This window comes from Natrix helvetica (assembly GCF_964273705.1).
Source record: "Natrix helvetica genome assembly, chromosome: 2".
Classification (NCBI taxonomy): Eukaryota; Metazoa; Chordata; class Lepidosauria; order Squamata; family Natricidae; genus Natrix; species Natrix helvetica.
Genome location: NC_138552.1, coordinates 296,164,289 through 296,185,667, shown reverse-complemented (window position 1 = coordinate 296,185,667; position 21,379 = coordinate 296,164,289). Strand labels below are relative to the sequence as shown.

Sequence of the window (21,379 nt, the reverse complement as noted above, 5' to 3'; positions counted from 1 at the left end):
TAAACGATAAGAAAGACCAGGGGGGACATAATAGCAGTCTTCCAATATCTCAGGGGCTGACCCCAAAGAAGAGGGAATCAAGCTATTCCCCAAAAGCACCTGAAGGAAGGACAAGAAGGAGCGGGTGGAAACTCATCAAGGAGAGAAGTGAGAAAAACTGTCTGAAGTCACTCTTTTTCAGTGATGTCATCACTTCCAACAGTCACTAAGTGAACTGTTGTAAGTTGAGGGTGACCTGTAATGTCAAAGGGTTGCTTGTTTGAAGAAGCAAGCTGTTGATTCCGGTTAATGTCAGGTTTCCAAATAGCATCCAAAAGTAAATCAGAGTTCGAGACAAAGAATTGCTCAAAGTTCCAATTGATGAAGAGAGCCATGTTGGCGCATCTGGGAAAACCAGAATCTGAAAGCTTCCCGGTTTTCCCCACCCAGTTGGAAGTTCAAGATCTTGCCCCCACACCCACCAGCCCATCCCATGGTCCAATCTCCCACTGCCATGCTGGCAGCTTCCACCTATCCAGTTCCGGTCAGGTGCAGAGGTGCAGAGACAAAAGGATGACCTTGGCTTTCTAGAAAGAATGTTGTTATGGCTACGTATCATCTAGCTCCATACAATCCTCCCCTCTACGAAAAGCTCTTTATCTTGAAAAGCTGCTAATGTTCTCCTCCTCTCTGTTGCAGCTGACGGCGGTCAATGACAAAATGGCGGAGTACACCAACAGCGCTGGTGTCCCCTCCCTCAACGCGGCTCTGATGCACACCCTACAACGGCATAGAGACATCCTACAAGTAAGACCCTTTCCCCGAGCATGGGCCCTCGTCCCCTATCTACAGGCAGTCCTCAATGTACGACCGCCATTGAGCCGAACATGTCCATCGCTAAGCGAGACAGTTCAGCAGGTTTTGCCCCCGGCCCCCAGAAAGAAAAGCATTTATTAGTAGAATAGAATGAAACGTAGTAAATATAGCCAATGGTATACACTCAATAAAATGCGTGGGATATAGATGAAAATTAGTGCTTGTGGATAACTAATTAAATGAAATGTTTACTATATAAAATTAAACTTGAGGATACGTATTATTAATAGTAAAACAGAATAATAGATGGAAATGATATGTTAAATTTGATTAACTTTGAGAGGCAAAAGGATATTGTTCATATATTAAGAAAAAATTTAAATTAAGCCGGAGAATATGGAATAAAAATAAGATGACTGAAATAGGAAATGGAAATATGATGTCAAATCAAAGATGATTAGGGGACTGGAGACTAAAACATATGAAGAACGGTTGCAGGAACTGGGTATGTTTAGCTTAAGAGAAAGAAGGGCTAGGGGAGACAGGATAGCAGTGGATCCAATATCTCAAGGGTTGCCCCCAAAGAAGAGGAAGTCAAACTATTCCCCAAGGCACCTGAGGGCAGGACAAGAAGCAATGGGTGGAAACTAATCAAGGAGAGAAGCAATTTAGAACTGAGGAGAAACTTCCTGACAGTGAGAACAATTAATCAGTGGAACAGAAGTTGCCTCCAGAAGTTGTGAATGCCCCAACACTGGAAGTCTTTAAGAAGATATTGGATAGCCATTTGTCTGAAACGGTATAGGGTTTCCTGCCTAGGCAGGGGGTTGGACTAGAAGACCTCCAAGGTCCCTTCCAACTCTGCTATTGTATTGTATTGTATTGTACTATGCATAATAGAAGATGTAAAGGGGGGGGGGGGGAACCAGGACAACACTTTGTTTATAAAAGCAGTTAAAATATGTAACAAAAATAAATAAATAAATGTGTTTGGGGGGAAAAAACAATATTTGGACTTCAGCCCAGCTTAGGTTGGCAGTTGAAGGCCGTATATTCTCTTCTAAGTTCCTAGTCCTCAAACCCGTCGGAATCATTTATTTTTTCTTTTCTTTTTCTCTCTCGACAGGATTACACCCACGAATTCCACAAAACCAAAACCAACTTCATGGCAGTGCGGGAAAGGGAGAACCTCATGGGCTCCGTCCGGAAAGATATCGAGTATGTCGTTAATTGTTTCCACAATGTTGTTATAATTACAGGGACGTAGAACTGTTTCTTTAGTGACCGTTTGGAGCCACTGAAAAAAAGCGACACGGTTAGTTTTTTTCACACTTCCGTTTGTGAAGTGAGTTTTATGACCTTCCTTGCCACCGTTGTTCAGTGAATCCCTGCGGTTGTTAAAAGTTAGTGACACGGTTGTTAAGTGAATCTGGCCTCCCCATGCTGGTCAGAAGGTCGCCAAAGGGAAATCACGTGACCAAGCGTCATAAATATGAGTCCGTTTCCGTCTCAATGTTGATCAGGTGACCACGGGGATGCCGCAACGGTCGTTAAGTGTGAAAAACAGCCACAAGTCACTTCCCCCCCGGTGTCGTCGTAACTTCAAACGGTCGCTAAACGAATGCTTGTAAGTCGAGGACTACCTTTGGATCTGGGAGTTCTGTTTGCAGACTTCTGCAGCCTCCCAAACTGTTAATAAAAGTAAATGATTGCAAGGTGGTATTTACTTAGCTCAGATCCCTGAACTTCAAATAACATTATATATGAACTTCACACTCTCCCAAAAGCAACAGGGCGTGGTCCTGTTATAAACATGGGGGGGGTGGGGGGGTGTATTTGCACACAATGTGAAAGATTGCAAATTTGGCCTTGTGTTCAATGCAAGGAGTTCTCGACTTACAACTGGTCGCTTTAATTTTTTCATAGTTTTTTCTTTGAATATATTTTTATTATTTTTACATTTAAAACAATGCAGTACCCCGAAGTCGAAGTGACCATACATTCACATTATGTACAGCTAGTCTCAACCGTTGACAATTAGCCTACTTAATACATTGTCTATCCTTCTGTCCAATCGCAATATATACAGTTTGTTCCAGTCTTGTCACCTTGTCTTATACCAATCACAAAATCTGTTCCAGACTTCAAAATATTCTGATTCCCCTTTATTTTTAAGTTCAAGAGTGAGCCTATCTGCTTCCGCGCAGGCCAACACTTTTCTGATTATGTCTAGCTCTGATGGTGTATTTTCTTTTTTCCAATATTGTGCATAAGTTATGCGCGCCACAGTTAGTACATATATAACTAGATAAAGTGTATCTTTCTTAAACCTCTCCGGTATTATACCTAGGAGAAAAATTTGTGGTTGAAACAAGATTTGGTCTCCCACCATTTGTTCTAACCATAATTGAATCATTTTCCAGTATTTTTTTGCCTCATTGCACGTCCACCACATATGATAAAAAGTGCCTGGTGTTTTTTTGCACTTCCAACAATTTGGGGCCAGATTTTTAAACATTTTGGAGACCCATACTGGGGGGGGGGGGGGGGGGAGATGCCATCTGTAGAAGATCTTATAAAGATTTTCTTTATACGCCATAACCATTGTCAGTTTTTGATTAAGTATCCAAAGTTTTTCCCACTTAGCCAATTCCACATTATAACCGAATTTCTTTACCCAGGCGACCATGGTTTCTTTGACATGTTCCTCCTCTAGTTTATACTCCAACAAAAATCTATACAACACTTTGATCAGCCTGTTTTCTGTCTGTATCAAAAGTTTATCTAATATTGTGTAATCTTTGGCAATACCTTCCTTCTTCCTATCCTGTGCAAACCTTGATTGTATCTGTAAGTAGGACCACCGTTCTACTTGTACCCCTTGTGATGCCAATTCTAATCTAATTTTGATCTCCCCCTGTCTGTTCAATAACTCTTTATATGTAACTATATTTTCCATATTCATTAAATTTGGGTGTATGTATGCTTCCATTGTAGATAGCCAAATGGGTGTTTTTGGTATAGTGGTTGTGTTTAATTTTGTTCCATATTAATAACAGGGACTGTCTGATGTAGTGTCTATTGAAATATTTGTGTGCAAATCCTTTTTCATACCAAAGGAAGGCATGCCATCCTACTTGAAGGTCATGACCTTCCAGTTTGAGTAATCTTAGGGTTTTTTTTATTACAAATTTTAAATTCTTTTTACAAACAAGGAGTCGTCCAGATTTCCCCCTTTTTACATTCTCATGTACATAATTTGTTTTATACCACATTACCATTTCTAATTTCAACCCCATACATTCCCATATTTCCATCTTAAACTTAATTTTCCCTTATAACACATAAACAGTATCGTTTTTTGCCCTTTTCAGAAAATATGCCAAATTTATCATTTCATTTTCCATTTATTATTCTAATTTCTATAAGTGGCATGTATCCCCACATTCAGTTTTAACATAATGAGCAATTTACTTAATTGGTTATCCACCATTATCATGTTATTTTGCTGTATATTATTGGCAGTGTTAACATATTTCATTTTTCTACTGATACATCCCTTCTTTCCCTTCCTCCTTTCCTAACCATCTTCTCTTAACTCATCCCTTACTTTCTTTGATGTTCCATTTTCCATCCGTTTTCGGCTTGTCCTTCTATCCCCTACTCTTAGATCCTTTTTTTCTTTTCTTTTTTTCCTTTTATATGTATTCTATCTTTTCTTCTGCATTTTCCCTGTCATTCTTCTTTGAGTAATCTCCCCCCCCCCCCCCCCCGGATTTCTCTTTTTTGCTTCCCACCATTTCTCCCTTTGTTTTTGAGTTGTTCCTTTTTTAGATACCAGTTCCCATTTTCCTTCTCCGCTCTTTCTGTGTCTCTGTAAATCTCACACTCGCCAAAGCAACAGTCTTGTTATAAGTGTGTGTGTGTGTGTGTGAGAGAGAGAGAGAGAGAGAGAGAGAATGAGAGAGATAGAATGAGAGAGAGAGGAAGAGAGAGAGAGAGAATGAGACAGAATATGAGAGAGAGAAAGAGAAAGACAGAGAGAATGAGAGAGAGAGACAGGGGGGAGAGAGAGAATGAGAGAGAGGGAGAGAATGAGAGAGACAGAGAGAGAATGAGAGAGATAGAATGAGAGAGAGGGGAAGAGAGAGAGAGAATTGAATTGAATTTATTGAATTTATAGACCGCCCCCTTTCCCGAGGGGAGAGAGAGAATGAGACAGAATATGAGAGAGAGAAAGAGAAAGACAGAGAGAATGAGAGAGAGAGAATGAGAGAGAGAGAGACAGAGGGGGGAGAGACAGAGAGAATGAGAGAGAGGGAGAGAGAGAATGAGAGAGACAGAAAGAGAGACAGAGAGAGAGAGAGAGAGACAGAGAATGAGAAAGAGAGAGACAGAGAATGAGAGAATGAGAGGGGGGAGAGAGAGAGAGGTGTTTATTTGCACACAAATTGAAAGATTGCAAATTTGGCCTTGTGTTCAATGCAGAGAGTTCTCCACTTACGACTGGTCACTTAACGACTGCTCAAATTTACGATCCCCCCCTCCCCCAAGCTACTTACGACCTGCTTTCAAAGTTACAATGGCCGCAAACACACACAAGAGGTTGAAATGGATTAGAAAAATAACATTGCAAAGAAAGCAGTTAGGCTGGGAATTGTCTAATTTTTCCCGTGTGTGTCTGTGTGTGTCTGTGTGTCTGTGTGTGTCTGTGGCCTCTTTACAGCCGGTGGACTTCAACTTCCAGAATTCCTGAGCCAGCCAATGTGGGAGTTGAAGTCCTCCGGTTGTAAACGGGTCATTAGTTGTTCACCTCTGCCTATAAATCATCAGTACTTAAAGTCTGAATTCTCTTTTCATTTTTTTTTTGTCTTCACACCTTTCAGGTCGTACAAAAGCGGTTGTGGTGTCAACAACAGACGGACGGAAGTTTTCCTGAAAGAGAACGAACACCTCCGAAAGTAAGCCCCCGTCCCACTTTGGGCCTTTCTTTTCTTATCCCTTCTTGATGAATTCGCCGTTTCTTAATTTGTATTTATTGATTTGTCTGTATCCTCGCCTTTATTATTTTTAACCAGCAACTCAACATACTGACTTTTATGTTGCTTTTTCAAAAGGCAAGTGGACTTTCTTCGTTTTTCCTTGAAGAGGTTTCGCTTCTCATCCAAGAAGCTTCTTCAGTTCTGACTGAATAATGAAAGGATTTATATTACTTTGCAGTGCTCTGGTTGTTGGCGCTCCCTCTGAGAGTTATGGTTGCCCCTTGAAGGTTTATTTTTTCCTCCCCAGTAGTGAATAGTGCATTTGGAAGCAACTTTAGAAGCCGGCTTTGTTAAGTGAATTTTGTCCCATTTTACAACCTTTCTTGCCACCGACATTAAGTGAATCACTGCAGCTGTTCAGGTAGCAACATGGTTGTTAAGCGAATCTGACTTCTCTCATTGACTTTGCGGGCCAGAAGGTTGCAAAAGGGGATCACGTGACCCCGGGACGCTGTGACCGTCATAAATATGAGTCAGTTATCAAACGTCTGAATTTTGATCATACGACAATGGGGACACTGAAGCGGTCGTAAGTGTGAAAAACAGTCATACATCTCTCTTTTTTCAGTGCTGTTTACAACGTCTCTTGCCACAGTTGTTAAGTGAATCACAGCAGTGGTTTAAGTTAGTCACATGGTTGTTAAGTGAGTCTGACTTTTCCCCTGGCTTCATTTGTTGAAAGGTCGCAAAAGGGGATCACGTGACCCTGGGAACACTGCCACCGTCATAAATCTGAATCAGTTGTGGTCTGAATTTTGATCATGTGACCATGGGGGATTCTTCAACGGGTCGTAAGTGTGAAAAACGCTCATAAGTCTCTCTTTTTTCAGTGCCGTTTACGACCTCTCTTGCCACAGTTGTTAAGTGAATCACTGCAGTGGTAAGTGAGTAACTTTAACAGATTAACAAGGTTGGAAGGGACCTTGTAGGTCATCTAGTCCAACCCCCTGCCCAAGCAGGAGACCTTACACCAGGGGTGTCCAAACTTGGGAACTTTAAGACTTGTGGACTTCAACTCCCAGAATTCCCCAGCCAGCTGGCTGGGGAATTCTGGGAGTTGAAGTCCACAAGTCTTAAAGTTCCCAAGTTTGGACACCCCTGCCTTACACCGTTTCTGACAGATGGCAGTTGTTAGTAAGTGAATCGGATTTCTCCCCCGACCGCTTGTCCGAAAGTCGCAGAAGGGAATGGAATGACCCTGGGACGTTGCGACCGTCATAACTGTGGGACGCTTGCCAAGCAACCGATCATGTGACTTGAAAATGGCCGTAACCGTGAAAATTGGCCCTTAGTCTCTCTTTCCAGGGCTCTGGCAACTTCGGTCACTAAATGAACTGTTGTAAATCAAGGACTGCCTGCACTTTCCTTAGATTCAGTTTTTCCAACTTATATATATGCTGGGCTGTACGTTGTACTCGCATAACGCTTAGTTGTCTTTGTGTCGTGGTTTAATGAAGGCGGTTCCTTTCTAAGACAGCCGCAGCATCTCACCTCAAGGGGGCGCTATTGCTTCAAGAATTGTCTCTTTTGGGGAAGTTGTCAAACATTGATGCCCCCCACCCCCCAAAAACCGTTGTGGTGTTGAATAATGAAGTGTGCATAACATAAATTGGACAGGATATTGCCTTTTTTTCCCTGCTGCTGGCTGGGAGATAGCATGCAATGGATGCTGAATCACATTGGTATCTCAGGATTTCTTTGGGACTCTGATAAAGCATGGGAATACCAGAGTTGGAAGGGACCTTAGAGGTCTTCTAGTCAACCCCCACTTTCAGGATCTAGAATAACAGAGTTGGAAGGGACTTTAGAGGTCTTTCAGTCAACCCCACTTTCAGAATACAGAATACCAGAGTTGGAAGGGACCTTCAAGGTCTTCTAGTCAATCCCACTTTCAGAATATGGAATACTAGAGTTAGAAGGGACCTTTGAGGTCATCTAGTCCATCCCCCTGTCATAATACAGAATACCAGAGTTGGAAGGAACCTTAGAACTCCTCTTCCTCCTCCTCACAAACCCCCTTCCCTTTCTAGCATTGATGATGTTCCCTAGTTGGGTGATGAAACGTCTGCAAGAAAAGCACCAAGCTCAGAGAGCCACAGTCTTCCTCCTCCTCCTCTTCCCTTCTAGCACTGATGATTTTCCCTAGTTGGGTCATGAAATGTCTGCAAGGAAACACCCAAGCCCAGAGAGTCATAATTCTCCTCCTCCTCCTCCTCTTCACTTCTGACACTGATGATGTTATCTAGTTGAGTCATGAAATGTCTGCAAGAAAAACATCAACCTCAGAGGGCAACAAGGACCTCAAAAAGTCCTCCTCCTCTCCACAAACCCTACTCCCTTCTAACACTGATGATGTTACCTAATTGGGTCTTGAAACATCTCCAAGAAAACCACCAAGTTCAGAGAGCACTAAGGACCTCACAGTCCTTTTCCTCTTCCTCCTCCTCCTCCTCCTCCTCCTCCTCCTCCTCCTCCTCCTCCTCCTCCAAAATTTGCAGATGCAGCTTCCTCCCAGAAGAGCTCCTGCCTGTCAAAGGACCGCATTCATCTTGAAGGTCCATTAATCTTGCAACGAGGCACCACAACACTTTCATTATAAGAAAAATAAAAATAGGTGGGGGGGACGACCCTTATTGATAATCCTGGAAACTTAATGCCCTTTTTTAAAACCACATCTATTCCTCTCCTCCCTTCTAACACGGCTTTTCACCAACCATTAATTGACAGCCTGTGTCGGAGGCCGAACTTTCCCCGTGCCAAAAGGGTGGGGGGGAAGTTTCCTCTCCTTTTCCTGCTGGCCAAAGACACCCCCGCCCCTCTCTCTGGCTTTGACTTGGAGTGGGATTGTTTTGGTGGCTTTTAGGCAACAAATAGATTTTTTCCCGGTCAGCATCCTGTTTGGTTTCCCACCTTCCAACTCCTATCTTTATTTTATTTTTTCTTGGATTGGCACTTCAAAAAAAAGAAAGCCTTTTTCTGGAAAATGACCGCAGCAGCAGGAGAAGAAGAAGGAAAAAGAAGATTCAGAAACTGTCCAGATCCTATCCAGTTCAGTCTCTGGAGCAGTTTTTCTCAAGCTTGCCTTGGTGAGGCCACACTTGGAATCCTGCATCCAGTTTTGGTCTCCAGGATGTAGAAAAGATGTGGAGACTCTGGAAAGAGTGCAGAGAAGAGCAACAAAGATGATTAGGGGACTGGAGGCCAAAACATATGAAGAACGGTTGCAGGAACTGGGTATGTCTAGTTTAATGCAAAGAAGGACTAGGGGAGACATGATAGCAGTCTTCCAATATCTCAGGGGTTGCCACAAAGAAGAGGGAGTCAAACTATTTTCCAAGGCACCTGAGGGCAGAACAAGAAGCAATGGGTGGAAACTAATCAAGGAGAGAAGCAACTTAGAACTGAGGAGAAATTTCCTGACAGTGAGGGCAATTAATCAGTGGAACAGCTTGCCTCCAGAAGTTGTGAATGCCCCAACACTGGAAGTCTTTAAGAAGATGTTGGATAGCCATTTGCCTGAAATGGTATAGGGTTTCCTGCCTAGGCAGGGGGTTGGACTAGAAGACCTCCAAGGTCCCTTCCAACTCTGCTATTGTATTGTATTTGAAGAGGTGTGGACTTCAACTCCCAGAATTCCCCAGCTGGGGAATTAAAGTCCACAGCTCTTCAAATAAGCTTGAGAAAAACTGCTCCAGAACGACAGTAAGGATTTTGACAGCTGGTTTTGCCTCCAGGTATCAAGTATGTTTTCCTCCAGATATGGAGTACAGCCCCAAATTTCTGTTGCTAAGAGAGACAGTTACTAAGTGAGTTTAACCATCTTTCTCGCCACCGCTGCTAAGGGAATCCCCGCGGTTTTTAAGTGAGTCCAACGGTTGTTAAGTGAATCTAGTTTCCCCCTTGACTTTGCTGGACAGAAGGTCGCAAAATGTGAGTCACTTCTCAAGTGTCCGAATATAAATCATGTGACCATGGGGATGTTGCCACGGTCGTAAGTGTGAAAAATGGTCCCTTTTTTTCAGTGCTGTTGTCACTTTGAACAGTCACTAAATGAACTGTTGTAAGTTGAGGACTAGTTGTATTGAAATAACTCAGCTTTGATAGACAAATAATATTTACAATACAATAGTAGAGTTGGAAGGGACCTTGGAGGTCTTCTAGTCCAACCCCATGCCTAGGCAGGAAACCCTATACTGTTTCAGACAGATGGCTATCCAACATCTTCTTAAAGACTTCCAGTGTTGGGGCATTCACAACTTCTGGAGTCAAGCTGTTCCACTGATTAATTGTTCTAACTGTTAGGAAATTCCTCCTCAGTTCTAAATTGCTTCTCTCCTTGATTAGTTTCCACCCATTGCTTCTTGTCCTGCCCTCAGGTGCTTTGGAGAACAGTTTGACTCCCTCTTCTTTGTGGCAACCCCTGAGATATTGGAAGACTGCTATCATGTCTCCCCTAGTCCTTCTTTTCATTAAACTAGACATATTCCCAGTTCCTGCAACCGTTCTTCGTATATTTTAGCCTCCAGTCCCCTAATCATCCTTGTTGCTCTTCTCTGCACTCTTTCTAGAATCTCTGCATCTTTTCTACATCGCGGCGATCAAAACTGGATGCAGGATTCCAAGTTTGGTCTTACCAAGGCCTTATAAAGTGGTATTAATACTTCATGTAATCTTTAATGCAGCCTAGAACTGTGTTGGGTTTATTGGCAGCTGCTGTACGTTTAAAGATTCCTCTTACAGTTACTACTGTTGAGGAAGATACCACCTATACTGTACCTGTGCATTTCGTTTTTGTTGCCTAAATGTAGAACCTTACTCTTTTCACCATTGAATTTCATTTTATTAGATAGTGCCCAATGTTCAAGTTTGTCAAGATCCTTCTGTATGTTAAGCCTGACTTCTGGAACGTTGGCTATTCTTGACAGCTTGATGTTAAACTGCAAATTTGATGAGTTCCCCATTTATTCCCTCATCCAAATCATTGATGAAGATGTTGAAGAGTACTGGGCCTAAAACAGAGCCTTGGGGTACTCCACTGCATACCTCCCTCCATGTAGATGCAGTTCCATTGAGGACTACACGTTGAGTGTGGTTGGTCAGCCAGTTACCAATCCATCTGGTGGTGATGTTGTCTAACCCACATTCTTCTACTTTATCTAGTAGTAGGTTATGGTCTACCTTATCAAAAGCCTTACGGAAGTCCAAGTAAACTATATCGACGGCATTCCTCTGGTCCACTAATTTTTTTCCCTTTGTCAAAGAATGCAATAAGATGAGTCTGGCATGATCTGTTTTTGACAAATCCATGTTGGCTTTTGGCTATTACTTTGTTTGCTTCTAGGTGTTCGCAAATTCGTTGCCTGATTATTTTTTCCAGAATCTTTCCTGGTATTGAGGTCAGGCTGATAGGTCTGTAGTTTCCTGGATCTATTTTTTTCCCTTTTTTGAAGATGGGAACCACATCAGCTCTTTTCCAGTCCTCTGGTAGTTCCCCGGTGCTCCAGGATCTCTGAAAGATATAATTCAGTGGTTCTGAGATCTCGTCTGCTAGTTCCTTCAGAACCCTGGGGTGCAATCTGATTTGTATAAATCTGATTTGTATAAATCTGTTCCAAGACTTTCCCCATGGCATTCTGAGATTTGTAGTTTGGGGGAGGAGGGGTGCCACAAAATGAACTCTTGTAAGTCGAGGACTACCTGTACAGGAAGTCCTCGACTTACAATGGTTCACTTAGTGACTGTTCAAAGTTACAACGGCGCTGAAAAATGTGACTTATGGCCATTTTTCACAGTTACGACCTTTGCAGCGTCCCCATGGTCACGTGATCAAAATTCAGTCGCTTGGCAATTGACTCGCATTTATGACGGTCCCAGGGTCCTATGATCCCCTTTTGCGACCTTCTGATGAGGAAAAGTCAACGGAGAAGCCAGATTCACTTACCAACCGGGTTAATCACTTACCAACTACAGTGATTTCACCTAACAAACTGTGGCAAGAAAGGTCGTAAACTGGGGCAAGGTGCACTTAACAAATGTCTCACTTAACAGCATAAATTTTGGGCTCCGTTACGGTTGTAAGTCGAGGACTTGCTGCGTTTGTTTACACTCCTTAGAAAAATATCCTTTTTCTCAGGGTTTTTCCCCCCAATTCTTCCGTCTGACTTTTCCCTTTTAATGAGCCCAGCGTCTGACTTTGCGGGAATCTTTTAATTGTTTTCCCATCTGAGGTATTAAAACTCCCACATTTTCTGGGTGGGGTTTTTTTGTTTTTAATTCTCTTTCTTTCCTCACCCGTAATGGCATTTCTCACCTCTTCGCTGGGTCCGGATGGCACCTGCGGCTTTTTTCCGCCGAGCGAAATGACTCTGCCATCTTAACCTCCCCAGAACACTGAAAGGGAAAAGTTGGCCTCGTCCATTAGCAAATTACCAGAATTCCTCCTGACAGATGCAGCTGGTGGGTAATGCCTTAATGCCCAGTGCTTGCTTTTTAAGTTCGTTTTAGATTGGTTCCCTTGGGGGAATGGGCTGTTATGGCGAGGGAGGGTCACACTCCGCGGGAACTGGTCTTTTGGAGAGTTAGAAGATAGAATAACAGTGTTTAAAGCGACCTTGGAGGCCTTCTAGTCCAACCCCCTGCCTTGGCAGGAAACCCTATACCGTTTCAGACAAATAGCTATCCAACATCTTCTTAAAGACTTCCAGTGTTGGGGCATTCACAACTTCTGGAGGCAAGCTGTTCCACTGATTCATTGTTCTAACTGTCAGGAAGTTTCTCCTCAGTTCTAAGTTGCTTCTCTCCTTGATTAGTTTCCACCCATTGCTTCTTGTTCTACCCTCAGGTGCTTTGGAGAATAGTTTGACTCCCTCTTCTTTGGTGCAGCCCCTGAGATATTGGAAGATGCTCTCATGTCTCCCCTAGTCCTTCTTTCTCTTAAGCTAAACATATCCAGTTCCTGCAACCGTTCTTCATATGTTTGAGTCTCCAGTCCCCTAATCATCTTTGTTGCTCTTCTCTGCACTCTTTCTAGAGTCTCCACATCTTTTCTACATCGTGGCGACCAGAACTGAATGCCGTATTCCAAGTGTGGCCTTACCAAGGCCTTGTAAAGTGGTATTAACCCTTCACGTGATCTTGATTCTATTCCTCTGTTGATGCAGCCTAGAACTGTGTTGGCTTTTTTGGCAGCTGCTGCACACGGCTGGCTCCTATTTAAATGCTTGTCCACTAGGACTCCAAGATCCCTTTCACAGTTACTACTATTGAGCAAGGTACCACCTATACTGTACCTGTGCATTTCGTTTTTGTTGCCTAAATGTAGAACCTGACTCTTTGCACCATTGATGTTAGTCCAAGTTGCAAGGGAGCGTTGAGTATATGCTTGAGAAAGTTAGGAGGGATCAGCGGAGACAGAAGCATTGAGATGGTGGGAAAGAGGCTGGGGGAGACAGGGGAAGGAGTCAAGCAGGGAAGGAGTCTGGAATCCTTATGTAGACATAAGAGGCCAAACTCCCTTAAATGCCATTGAACCTTATCTAGACTATCCCAGATGCAAACTGCTAGTCTAGGAAGATTCCTGTATTGTAGGCTTAACAACCGTGTTCCTAACTTCACAACAGCACTGATTCGCTTAGCAACGCTGGTCAATAAGGTCGTAACATCGGGCAAAATTCACTTAACAACTGCCTCATTTAGCAAAGGAAACTATGGGCTCAATTGTGGTCGTAAGTCAAGGACCATTCGTATATCTAACTGAAAAAAACACATTTTTAAGAATTGCATCCATCTTTTTACTTCCCCTGCTCCTTTGTTTATCGGGTGGCATCTCTCTCATCTGCTTTTTGAAATTTTATTGTCGTCATAATAATAATTCTATTGTGGTCATAAGTAGAGGCAGGGAGGCAGTCGGGAAGGGCAAAGGGAGACGGCTGCGGCGATGGACGAATGGAAAGAGCCGCAGCCAGGGACTCCTCTATGGTATTTTGCCGTATCCTGGCTGCTCCCATGCTCCCGGGAACTTGGAGAATTGTTTGAGGACTTTTGAGAACTTTACCCTAAACTGTGGAGAACACTGGGGCGCCGAATGGGGGGCCAAGGTGAGTGTGCCCACCGGGCGCTTTGGCTGGGAACCAGAAGTGAGGGTGAAGATCTGAAACAATGGCTGGGGGTGGCCTGGAACTTCAGAGGCCACTGGAGGCCCTGCTTTAGGGCTATGGATGGGCCTGAGTGGCTGCCTAGACTAAGAACAACTGGGCCAAGAATGCCCCCCCACCCACCCACTAAGGAACCCACATCCATCTGCAACCGTATCCATCTGCAACCACCTTGGACTGTCTCCCATTTTTCTGGCATCTCTGCCTTTCTTCACCATTTGGGAATATTTGAGCATTTCCCCCCCCCCCCCCCCCGCCTTCTTTCCAAGTACTATCTGGATATTAAAGCCTCCAGCTTCCCATTGAGACCTTAGCCCTCCAGCTATTAACTTTTTATCACCAGCACCCTTACCCTACTGGGTTTTTAACATTTTAACAATCTATTCAAGGTTAGACCTGCTCCGCCTGCGGGAGGCCCCTCTCTCGCAGGCATGGCCCTTGGCTCTTTCAAGGGCCTGCCTTGATGACGGGTTTGCGAACCCCGAGAGGTGGAAGAAACAGAAGCTGAGGGGATTTTTATCTAAATGTTTTGTATTGTTTTTAGGGGGTTCCAGGGAGGGGGGGTGGGTCAACCAGGCCGGGAGGGAAGCCAGCGCCAGACGAACAGGTGAGTCCAGGAGGGAAGTGAGCGGGGGGGGGGGGGGAGAGGGAACAAGTTATTCCAGCAGAGGGTTGTTTTATTACATCGGTCGCGGGGAGGGGGGGATGCGAGGACAAGAGAAGATCACAAGGTCGGTTGGGAGACCGTGGCTGCTGGCTACGCCCGGTCGTTTGTACCAACCCCCGCAGACTAGGTGGTCAGGAACTACAGAGCCAGGGCCTGCGGCTGATGCTTTGCAATGCAAGGTCTGTAACCAACAAGGCCCCCCTCATTAGTGAGTTGATCTCTGAGGGGGAGCTGGACCTTGCAGGGATAACGGAGACCTGGTTGGGCCACGAGGGTGGTTTACCCCTCGTGGAAATGTGCCCACCGGGTTTCCGTGCATTCCATCAACCTCGGGCCCTGGGTAAGGGTGGTGGGGTGGCGGTAGTTATACGGGATGGTTTAGAACCGAGAGAGTTCACTGTCCCTCAGATACCCGGTTGTGAGTCCCTAGGTGTGAAATGGGGCCCAGGGAGGCAGTTGGGCCTGCTGATTGTATACTTGGCTCCTCGCTATACATCAGCGGCCCTGCCCGAGCTCCTCGAGCTGATCTCAGAGACGGCGGTTGAGATCCCCAGGCTTTTGGTTATGGGGGACTTCAACCTGCCGTCGACGGGAGCAGCATCTGAGGTGGCTCGGGAGTTCATGGCTTCCATGACAGCCATGGGCCTGACCCAATTAATTCAGGGCCCCACACACGAGGGCGGCCACACACTGGACCTTGTTTTTGTATCTGAACAGTGGACGAGTGATCTGGGAATAGGGGATTTAGTTATTACTCCCCTGTCATGGTCAGATCACTCATGTCTCCTGCTCGACTTCCCTGGCGCTACCCTCCACCGCGAGGAGGCGGAGCCAGTCTGTCCAAGCTGGTACCGCCCCAAGCACCTGATGGAACCGGATAGGTTCCAGACGGAGCTTGGGCCACTACCTGTAGCCCTGACCCGCGCTCGGTCGGAGGACCTAGTGGCCGCCTGGAATAGGGCGACGGCTGGGGCCTTGGACCGGGTTGCGCCTTTGCGACCTCTCCTGCAGCAGCGATCCACCCGAGCTCCTTGGTATACCGAGGAGTTGAGGGTGATGAAGCGCCATAGGAGACGTCTAGAGAGCAGGTGGAGATCCTCACGCTCCGAGTCTGATTGAACACAGGTAAGAGCCTATTTACGGACTTACCTTGTGGCATTGAGAGCGGCCAAACGTAGACATTGTGCCGCTCTTATTGCGTCTGCGGATAACCACCCTGCCGCCCTGTTTAGGGTGACCCGCTCCCTCTTGTCACAGGGGACGCGGGGGGCACCCTTGCAGGGCAGAGCAGAGGAGTTTGGGGAATATCTGCAGGACAAAGTCGCTCAGATCCGGAGCGGATGGGCCCCCTCCAGTGGACCGGACGAGCCGTCAACAGTGAGTCTTGTGAGACCATTCTGGGAGGAGTTTGACTCTGTTGCCCCCGAGGATTTGGACAGGTTGCGTGGACGGCTGTGACCCACCACATGTTCAATGGACCCATGTCCCTCCTGGCTGGTACTGGCATCCTGGGAGGTGACACGAGGCTGGCTTCTGGGCCTGGTGAACGCCTCATTGGGTGAGGGATCCTTACCAACTGCCTTGAAAGAGGCGGTGGTGAGGCCCTTACTCAAGAGGCCTTCGCTTGACCCAATGGAGCTAGCTAATTATCGTCCAGTCTCCAACCTTCCCTTTTTAGCGAAGGTTGTTGAGAATGTGGTGGCGCAGCAATTTCCACGACACCTAGACGAATCCGAATATCTAGACCCACGCCAGTCCGGCTTCCGACCCGGGCACAGCACAGAGACAGCCTTGGTCGCGTTGGTTGATGATCTCTGGAGGGCCAGAGATAGAGGTTGTTCCTCTATCCTGGTCCTATTAGACCTCTCAGCGGCTTTTGATACCATCGACCATGGTATCCTATTGCGCCGGCTGGAGGGGATGGGAGTCGGAGGCACCGTTTTACGGTGGTTCGGCTCCTACCTCTCCGACCGGTCGCAATGTGTGTTGACAGGGGGGCAGAGGTCGACCCTGAGGCCACTCACTTGTGGGGTGCCGCAGGGGTCCGTCCTCTCGCCCCTCCTGTTCAACGCATATGTGAAGCCACTGGGGGAGATCATCCGTGGTTTAGGGGTTGAATATCATCTGTACGCTGATGATACTCAGCTGTACATTTCAACCCCAAACCACCCCAACGAGGCTGTCGAAGTGATGTCCCGGTGTTTGGAAGCTGTCGGGGTCTGGATGGGGGACAACAGACTCAAACTCAACCCCTCCAAGACTGAGTGGCTGTGGCTACCGGCACCTCGGTTCAGCCAGCTGACTCCATCGCTGGCCATAGGGGGCGAACAATTGCCCCCTGTGGAACGGGCGCACAATTTGGGCGTCCTCCTAGATGCCCGGCTGTCAATGGACGACCATGTGGCAGCCGTGGCAAGGGGGGCGTTCCATCAGGTTCGCCTGGTGCACCAATTGCGCCCCCTTCTGGACCGGGATGCCCTACGCACGGTCACTCATGCACTGGTGACGTCTCGCCTGGACTACTGCAATGCTCTCTACATGGGGCTTCCCTTGGGACGCGCCCGGAGACTGCAGCTAGTCCAGAACGCAGCCGCGCGGGCAGTCATGGGGAGTACTAGGTACTCCCACGTAACACCGCTCCTGCGCGAGCTGCACTGGCTGCCTGTGGTTTTTCGGGTGCGTTTCAAGGTTCTGACCACCATCTTTAAAGCGCTCCATGGCACAGGACCTAGCTACCTGCGGGATCGCATCCTCCCACACACATCCCTGCGGCCAATTCGCTCTCACAGGGAGGGGCTTCTCCTGGTGCCATCCACTAGGCAATGCTAACGGGCGACACCAAGGGGTAGGGCCTTCTCTGTGATGGGCCCAACCCTCTGGAATGACCTCCCCCCCGACATTAGAACCACCACCGACTTCCGCTCCTTCCGACAGAAATTGAAGACACACCTGTTCCGACTGGCTGGCCTGGCATAATTATAACGTCTACCTCCTGGCAAACATATTTTCTACTGGTTTTTTAGGGGGATTGTTTTTTAAATTTAATTTTATAGGGTATTTGTTGGGGTTTTAAATTATTTACTTAGCAGTACAGTTCTTTAAATCTTTTTATCCTCCTCTTATCTATTTATCTACTTAATAATTTTAATTGTTTAATTTTATAGCTATTTATGATGTATTTCTGATATGGACTGTACACCGCCCCGAGTCCCTTTCGGGAGAGGGGGCGGTCTACAAGCGCTTAGTAAATAAATAAATAGAGGACTTTGTGTAAATGTGGGGGCTCCCATGTTCTTTTTTCAGTTGTTTCAGTTTGCTTCCCGTCCCTCGATACGTGTGGACTCCGGTTTTATTTTGACCGTTCGCTGGGGGGGGGGGGGGGGATGTCAAAAAATTAACACATTTTTTTTCTTTTTCCTCTCAGCTCCGACCGGCTGATCGAAGAGACGATAAGGTAAGACTGGGAATGGCTTTCTTGGAAGGGCTTCTGACCGAGGCTTCCCGAGAGCCTGAAGCCGACTCCTTTTCCCGACAAAAAACCCTTTTATTAATCGACTGTGAATTCTGCTCCTTCGCATCCAGCAAAGTCTTTCTTTTTTTTAAAAAAAAAAAAGGTTTTTTTTATTTTTTGTTCTCTATATATACATCCACATAATTATTATTCTTTTTTTTTTCTTTTTTACATTCAGAATTCTAACGCATTTATCATTCCATTTATAGCATTGTAATATTCCATTCGGGTTGTTTTGTTTATCATCCCTCGCCTGTTTTGACACCACCTTCTTCTCCTTCCCTCCCTCCCTTCTCTACTTCCTTCCTTCTTCTTTTCCCTTCCTTCTTCCCTTACCTCTCCCCTCCTCCTCTCTTCCTCTTCCCCTTCCTACCCTCTCTCCTCCTCCCTTCCCTCTTCCTCTCCTCCTCACTATCTTCCTTCCCTCCACTTCTTCTCATCTCCTCTTCTCTCTTCCTTTCTCACCCTCTCTCCCTTCTCTCCCTTCTTCTTTCCTCCTCTCCTTTCCCTTCCTTCTTCCCTTACCTCTCCCCTACTCCTCTCTACCTCTTCCCCTTCTTACCCTCTCTCCTTCTCTCCTTCCCCCTTCCATCTTCCCCTCCTCGCCTTTTCTCTTCCTTCTTTTTCTATTGCTGCAGGTGTCTCTTCCAGCTATTAATTTCTATTTTCTTGGGGTGGTATTTCCGCAAACCCAAAAATCTTTATATATCCTTTCTTGTTTGAAAGAGAAAAAGAAAAGAATATTTTCCTTTTTTGATCAGACAAAGACAGACAACAAATAACACATAGAACCCTCTTCAATCACATACAGCATGTCGTTTCGTTGTAAAGTTTTTGTGCATCACTTCCATAGTCCTCGCTTTCAAATGTATGTAAGATCACAAATTATCAACTCATTTCAAACAAATTCCCATATCATCATCCAGTATATTCTATAAAAGAATATTATAATTATTAAACATTCATTTGACTATAAATTGCTTTTACATCCTTTTGTACGAAATATCCTAAGTTTGAGGTAAAACTATATAATAGCATTCCATTCAATAACATTTCATCTTTCTAACATATTCTAAATAAAAATTGATTATATTTAATAACAAATACTTTTGAGTCTCCGCTCATAGACCTCGTTTGCAGTTTGTATAAAATTTCATATCCTCAAACTAGGACCAATATATGTATTGTTATCATTATTACTCATTTATATGACTATATATAATACCCTAAATTTAACTACGTTTGACTTAATTTTTATTATAAACTTTCACTACATCAACCTGTATCTTCCCAGTAGTAGTGCAGTTTTATATCTCGTGTCATTTGTGGAATTAATATACTGGTTGTTTTCTTAGTGGGTCTTTTATGGACTTCTTTTCGCAGCTTGTTGCTCATTGTATATAACCCTCCATCTGTTCCTTTCATCAACTTATCTTTGGTTATCACCGATGTTCCAGTCAAGATTTTTCTCCTTACTTCCATCAAATTCTCTTTTTTTTCTTCTTCTGTACTTTGAGGTCTGATCTAGAGTTCCAGTCCACCTATCTCCCCTTTCCATAGTCCACTCTTACTGTTTCCAACCACACTCAGTATGCTGTCAGTATCCACAATTTTCTTATCTCTTTGTTTCTTTTTTCCTTCAATTTTTGGAACTCTGTCCTCAACTTTCTTCTTTTGATAAATATTCTCAATTTTTCCATCTCTTTTTGTTCTTCTTTGTTCTGCGTCATCCATTCTCATCTCAATTTTCTCTGTTATTATTAATATCTTTTGAATTTTAAACATGATCATTTGCAATATTAATGTTTGTTTTTGATGTTGCGCCATCCTTCCAACTTATAAACACTGCCACTATAGCATTCCAGGCTTTTATTGCATTCCAAACAAGTTCATTATAATCTTTCAAGTCCAAACTTTGCCTTAACTGCAGAAACTCCGAAAGAGCAGCTGTATAAACAAACTGTGCTCTTTCCACTATCACTCTCAATAAACAAACTGAAAAGCTTTGAAGGGTAGCTCCAATGATCAAAGAGAGGAAAGAAATGAATCCAAGCCTCCAGCCTTAAAGTGGCAGTGTTACTTTTTTTCCCTCTGCTATTACAGCCCTTTTTAAATAGCAGACTTACAGAGAAAAATTCTTAATAATAATAAAAAAGACAATCCAATCAAATGTTGTAGAAAAACAAGAAATTTTTAATCCACAAGTATATATAGAAAAAATAAAAAATAAAAAGTAGAAGAAAAACTAAGCCTTCCAATTTAAAAAATAGGAAACATTTGCAGAACTTCCATTCATAAAAAGAGAATTTAAAAAAGGCTAACACATTAAGTTTAATGTATCTTAATTTCGCCGCTTGTTTTCTTTTGTCTTCAATTTTAATTTAGTTTTAATTTTCTTTGGGTAATCTCTTTTCTAATAATAAAATTTCCTCACCAATCCGACACACTGTTCTCTTCCATTTTCTTTCTGTTCCGGAGCTGTCCCAATTTCAGCAGCTTTAGGAAAAAAAGCTTTTCCTGGATCAATCAGAGACTTTGCGGTGTCCCTGAGATCAGAAGGACATAGTCTTCTCTATCACGGTCTCTTTGGGATGGTTTAGGTCCAAAAGGACCTCCCAGTGGCAGAAATATCGACTGTGATCTTGGAGCTTCAAGATTGCACGTCGTATCGTCGCAATATCAGCTCTCTCTTCTCATCCAGCAAAGTCTTTCCAGGGAGGATTTACAGTCACAGAGCTTCTCTGGCTTGGAGAGCTGCCAGGCCGAGATCTGCAGAACTTGGCAAGGAGTCTCGGAGAGTCACGAACCAATTAAGAGAACTAATGGTCTCCTGCAAACTCCACTCCCCTTTCGCTCCTCTTTTATTCCCTCTGGGAGGGGCCATTCATGGTCCACCTGTGGCCTTACTCCCAAGTCGACCCCTGTTCTTTAGCTGTTCCCTTCGCCTGGCAACTCTGTGCATGCGCACCCTGGGAACAGGCTCCAGCTGTTCTTCTGCCTCACTGATGTCTGACTCCCAAGGCAGCTGATAACTGGCATATGGCCCTGGTCCCCTCTCTGCCTCCGACACAGAGCCCCCATCAGAGCCTTCCCCAAACTCCAGGACTGGCCCAGGTTCCTCCCCAACCTCCTCACTGTCTGAGTTTCAGCTTTTGAAATGACTTGTCAGAAATGATGTAGGCCCCGGCTTGAGTGGGGTGGGTTGGACTAG

The 21,379-nt window shown here is 44.9% G+C and overlaps 1 protein-coding gene and 1 long non-coding RNA gene across 3 annotated transcripts in view; one reads left to right on the top strand and one right to left on the bottom strand.

Annotated features, from left to right (window-relative positions):
• LOC309388305 overlaps positions 1–21,379 on the bottom strand; it is a 393,048-nt gene that overhangs the window by 151,057 nt on the left and 220,612 nt on the right. The window lies entirely within an intron of this gene.
• The window catches only part of GOSR1 (golgi SNAP receptor complex member 1), a 36,707-nt gene that overhangs the window by 9,234 nt on the left and 6,094 nt on the right, over positions 1–21,379 (top strand). For both annotated transcript variants that reach the window (XM_081945498.1, XM_081945497.1), the window contains exons 4-7: positions 679–786; positions 1,922–2,013; positions 5,682–5,756; positions 18,082–18,111. In XM_081945498.1, the coding sequence (XP_081801624.1) occupies positions 679–786; positions 1,922–2,013; positions 5,682–5,756; positions 18,082–18,111 (305 nt within the window). The remainder of the gene's footprint in view (positions 1–678; positions 787–1,921; positions 2,014–5,681; positions 5,757–18,081; positions 18,112–21,379) is intronic.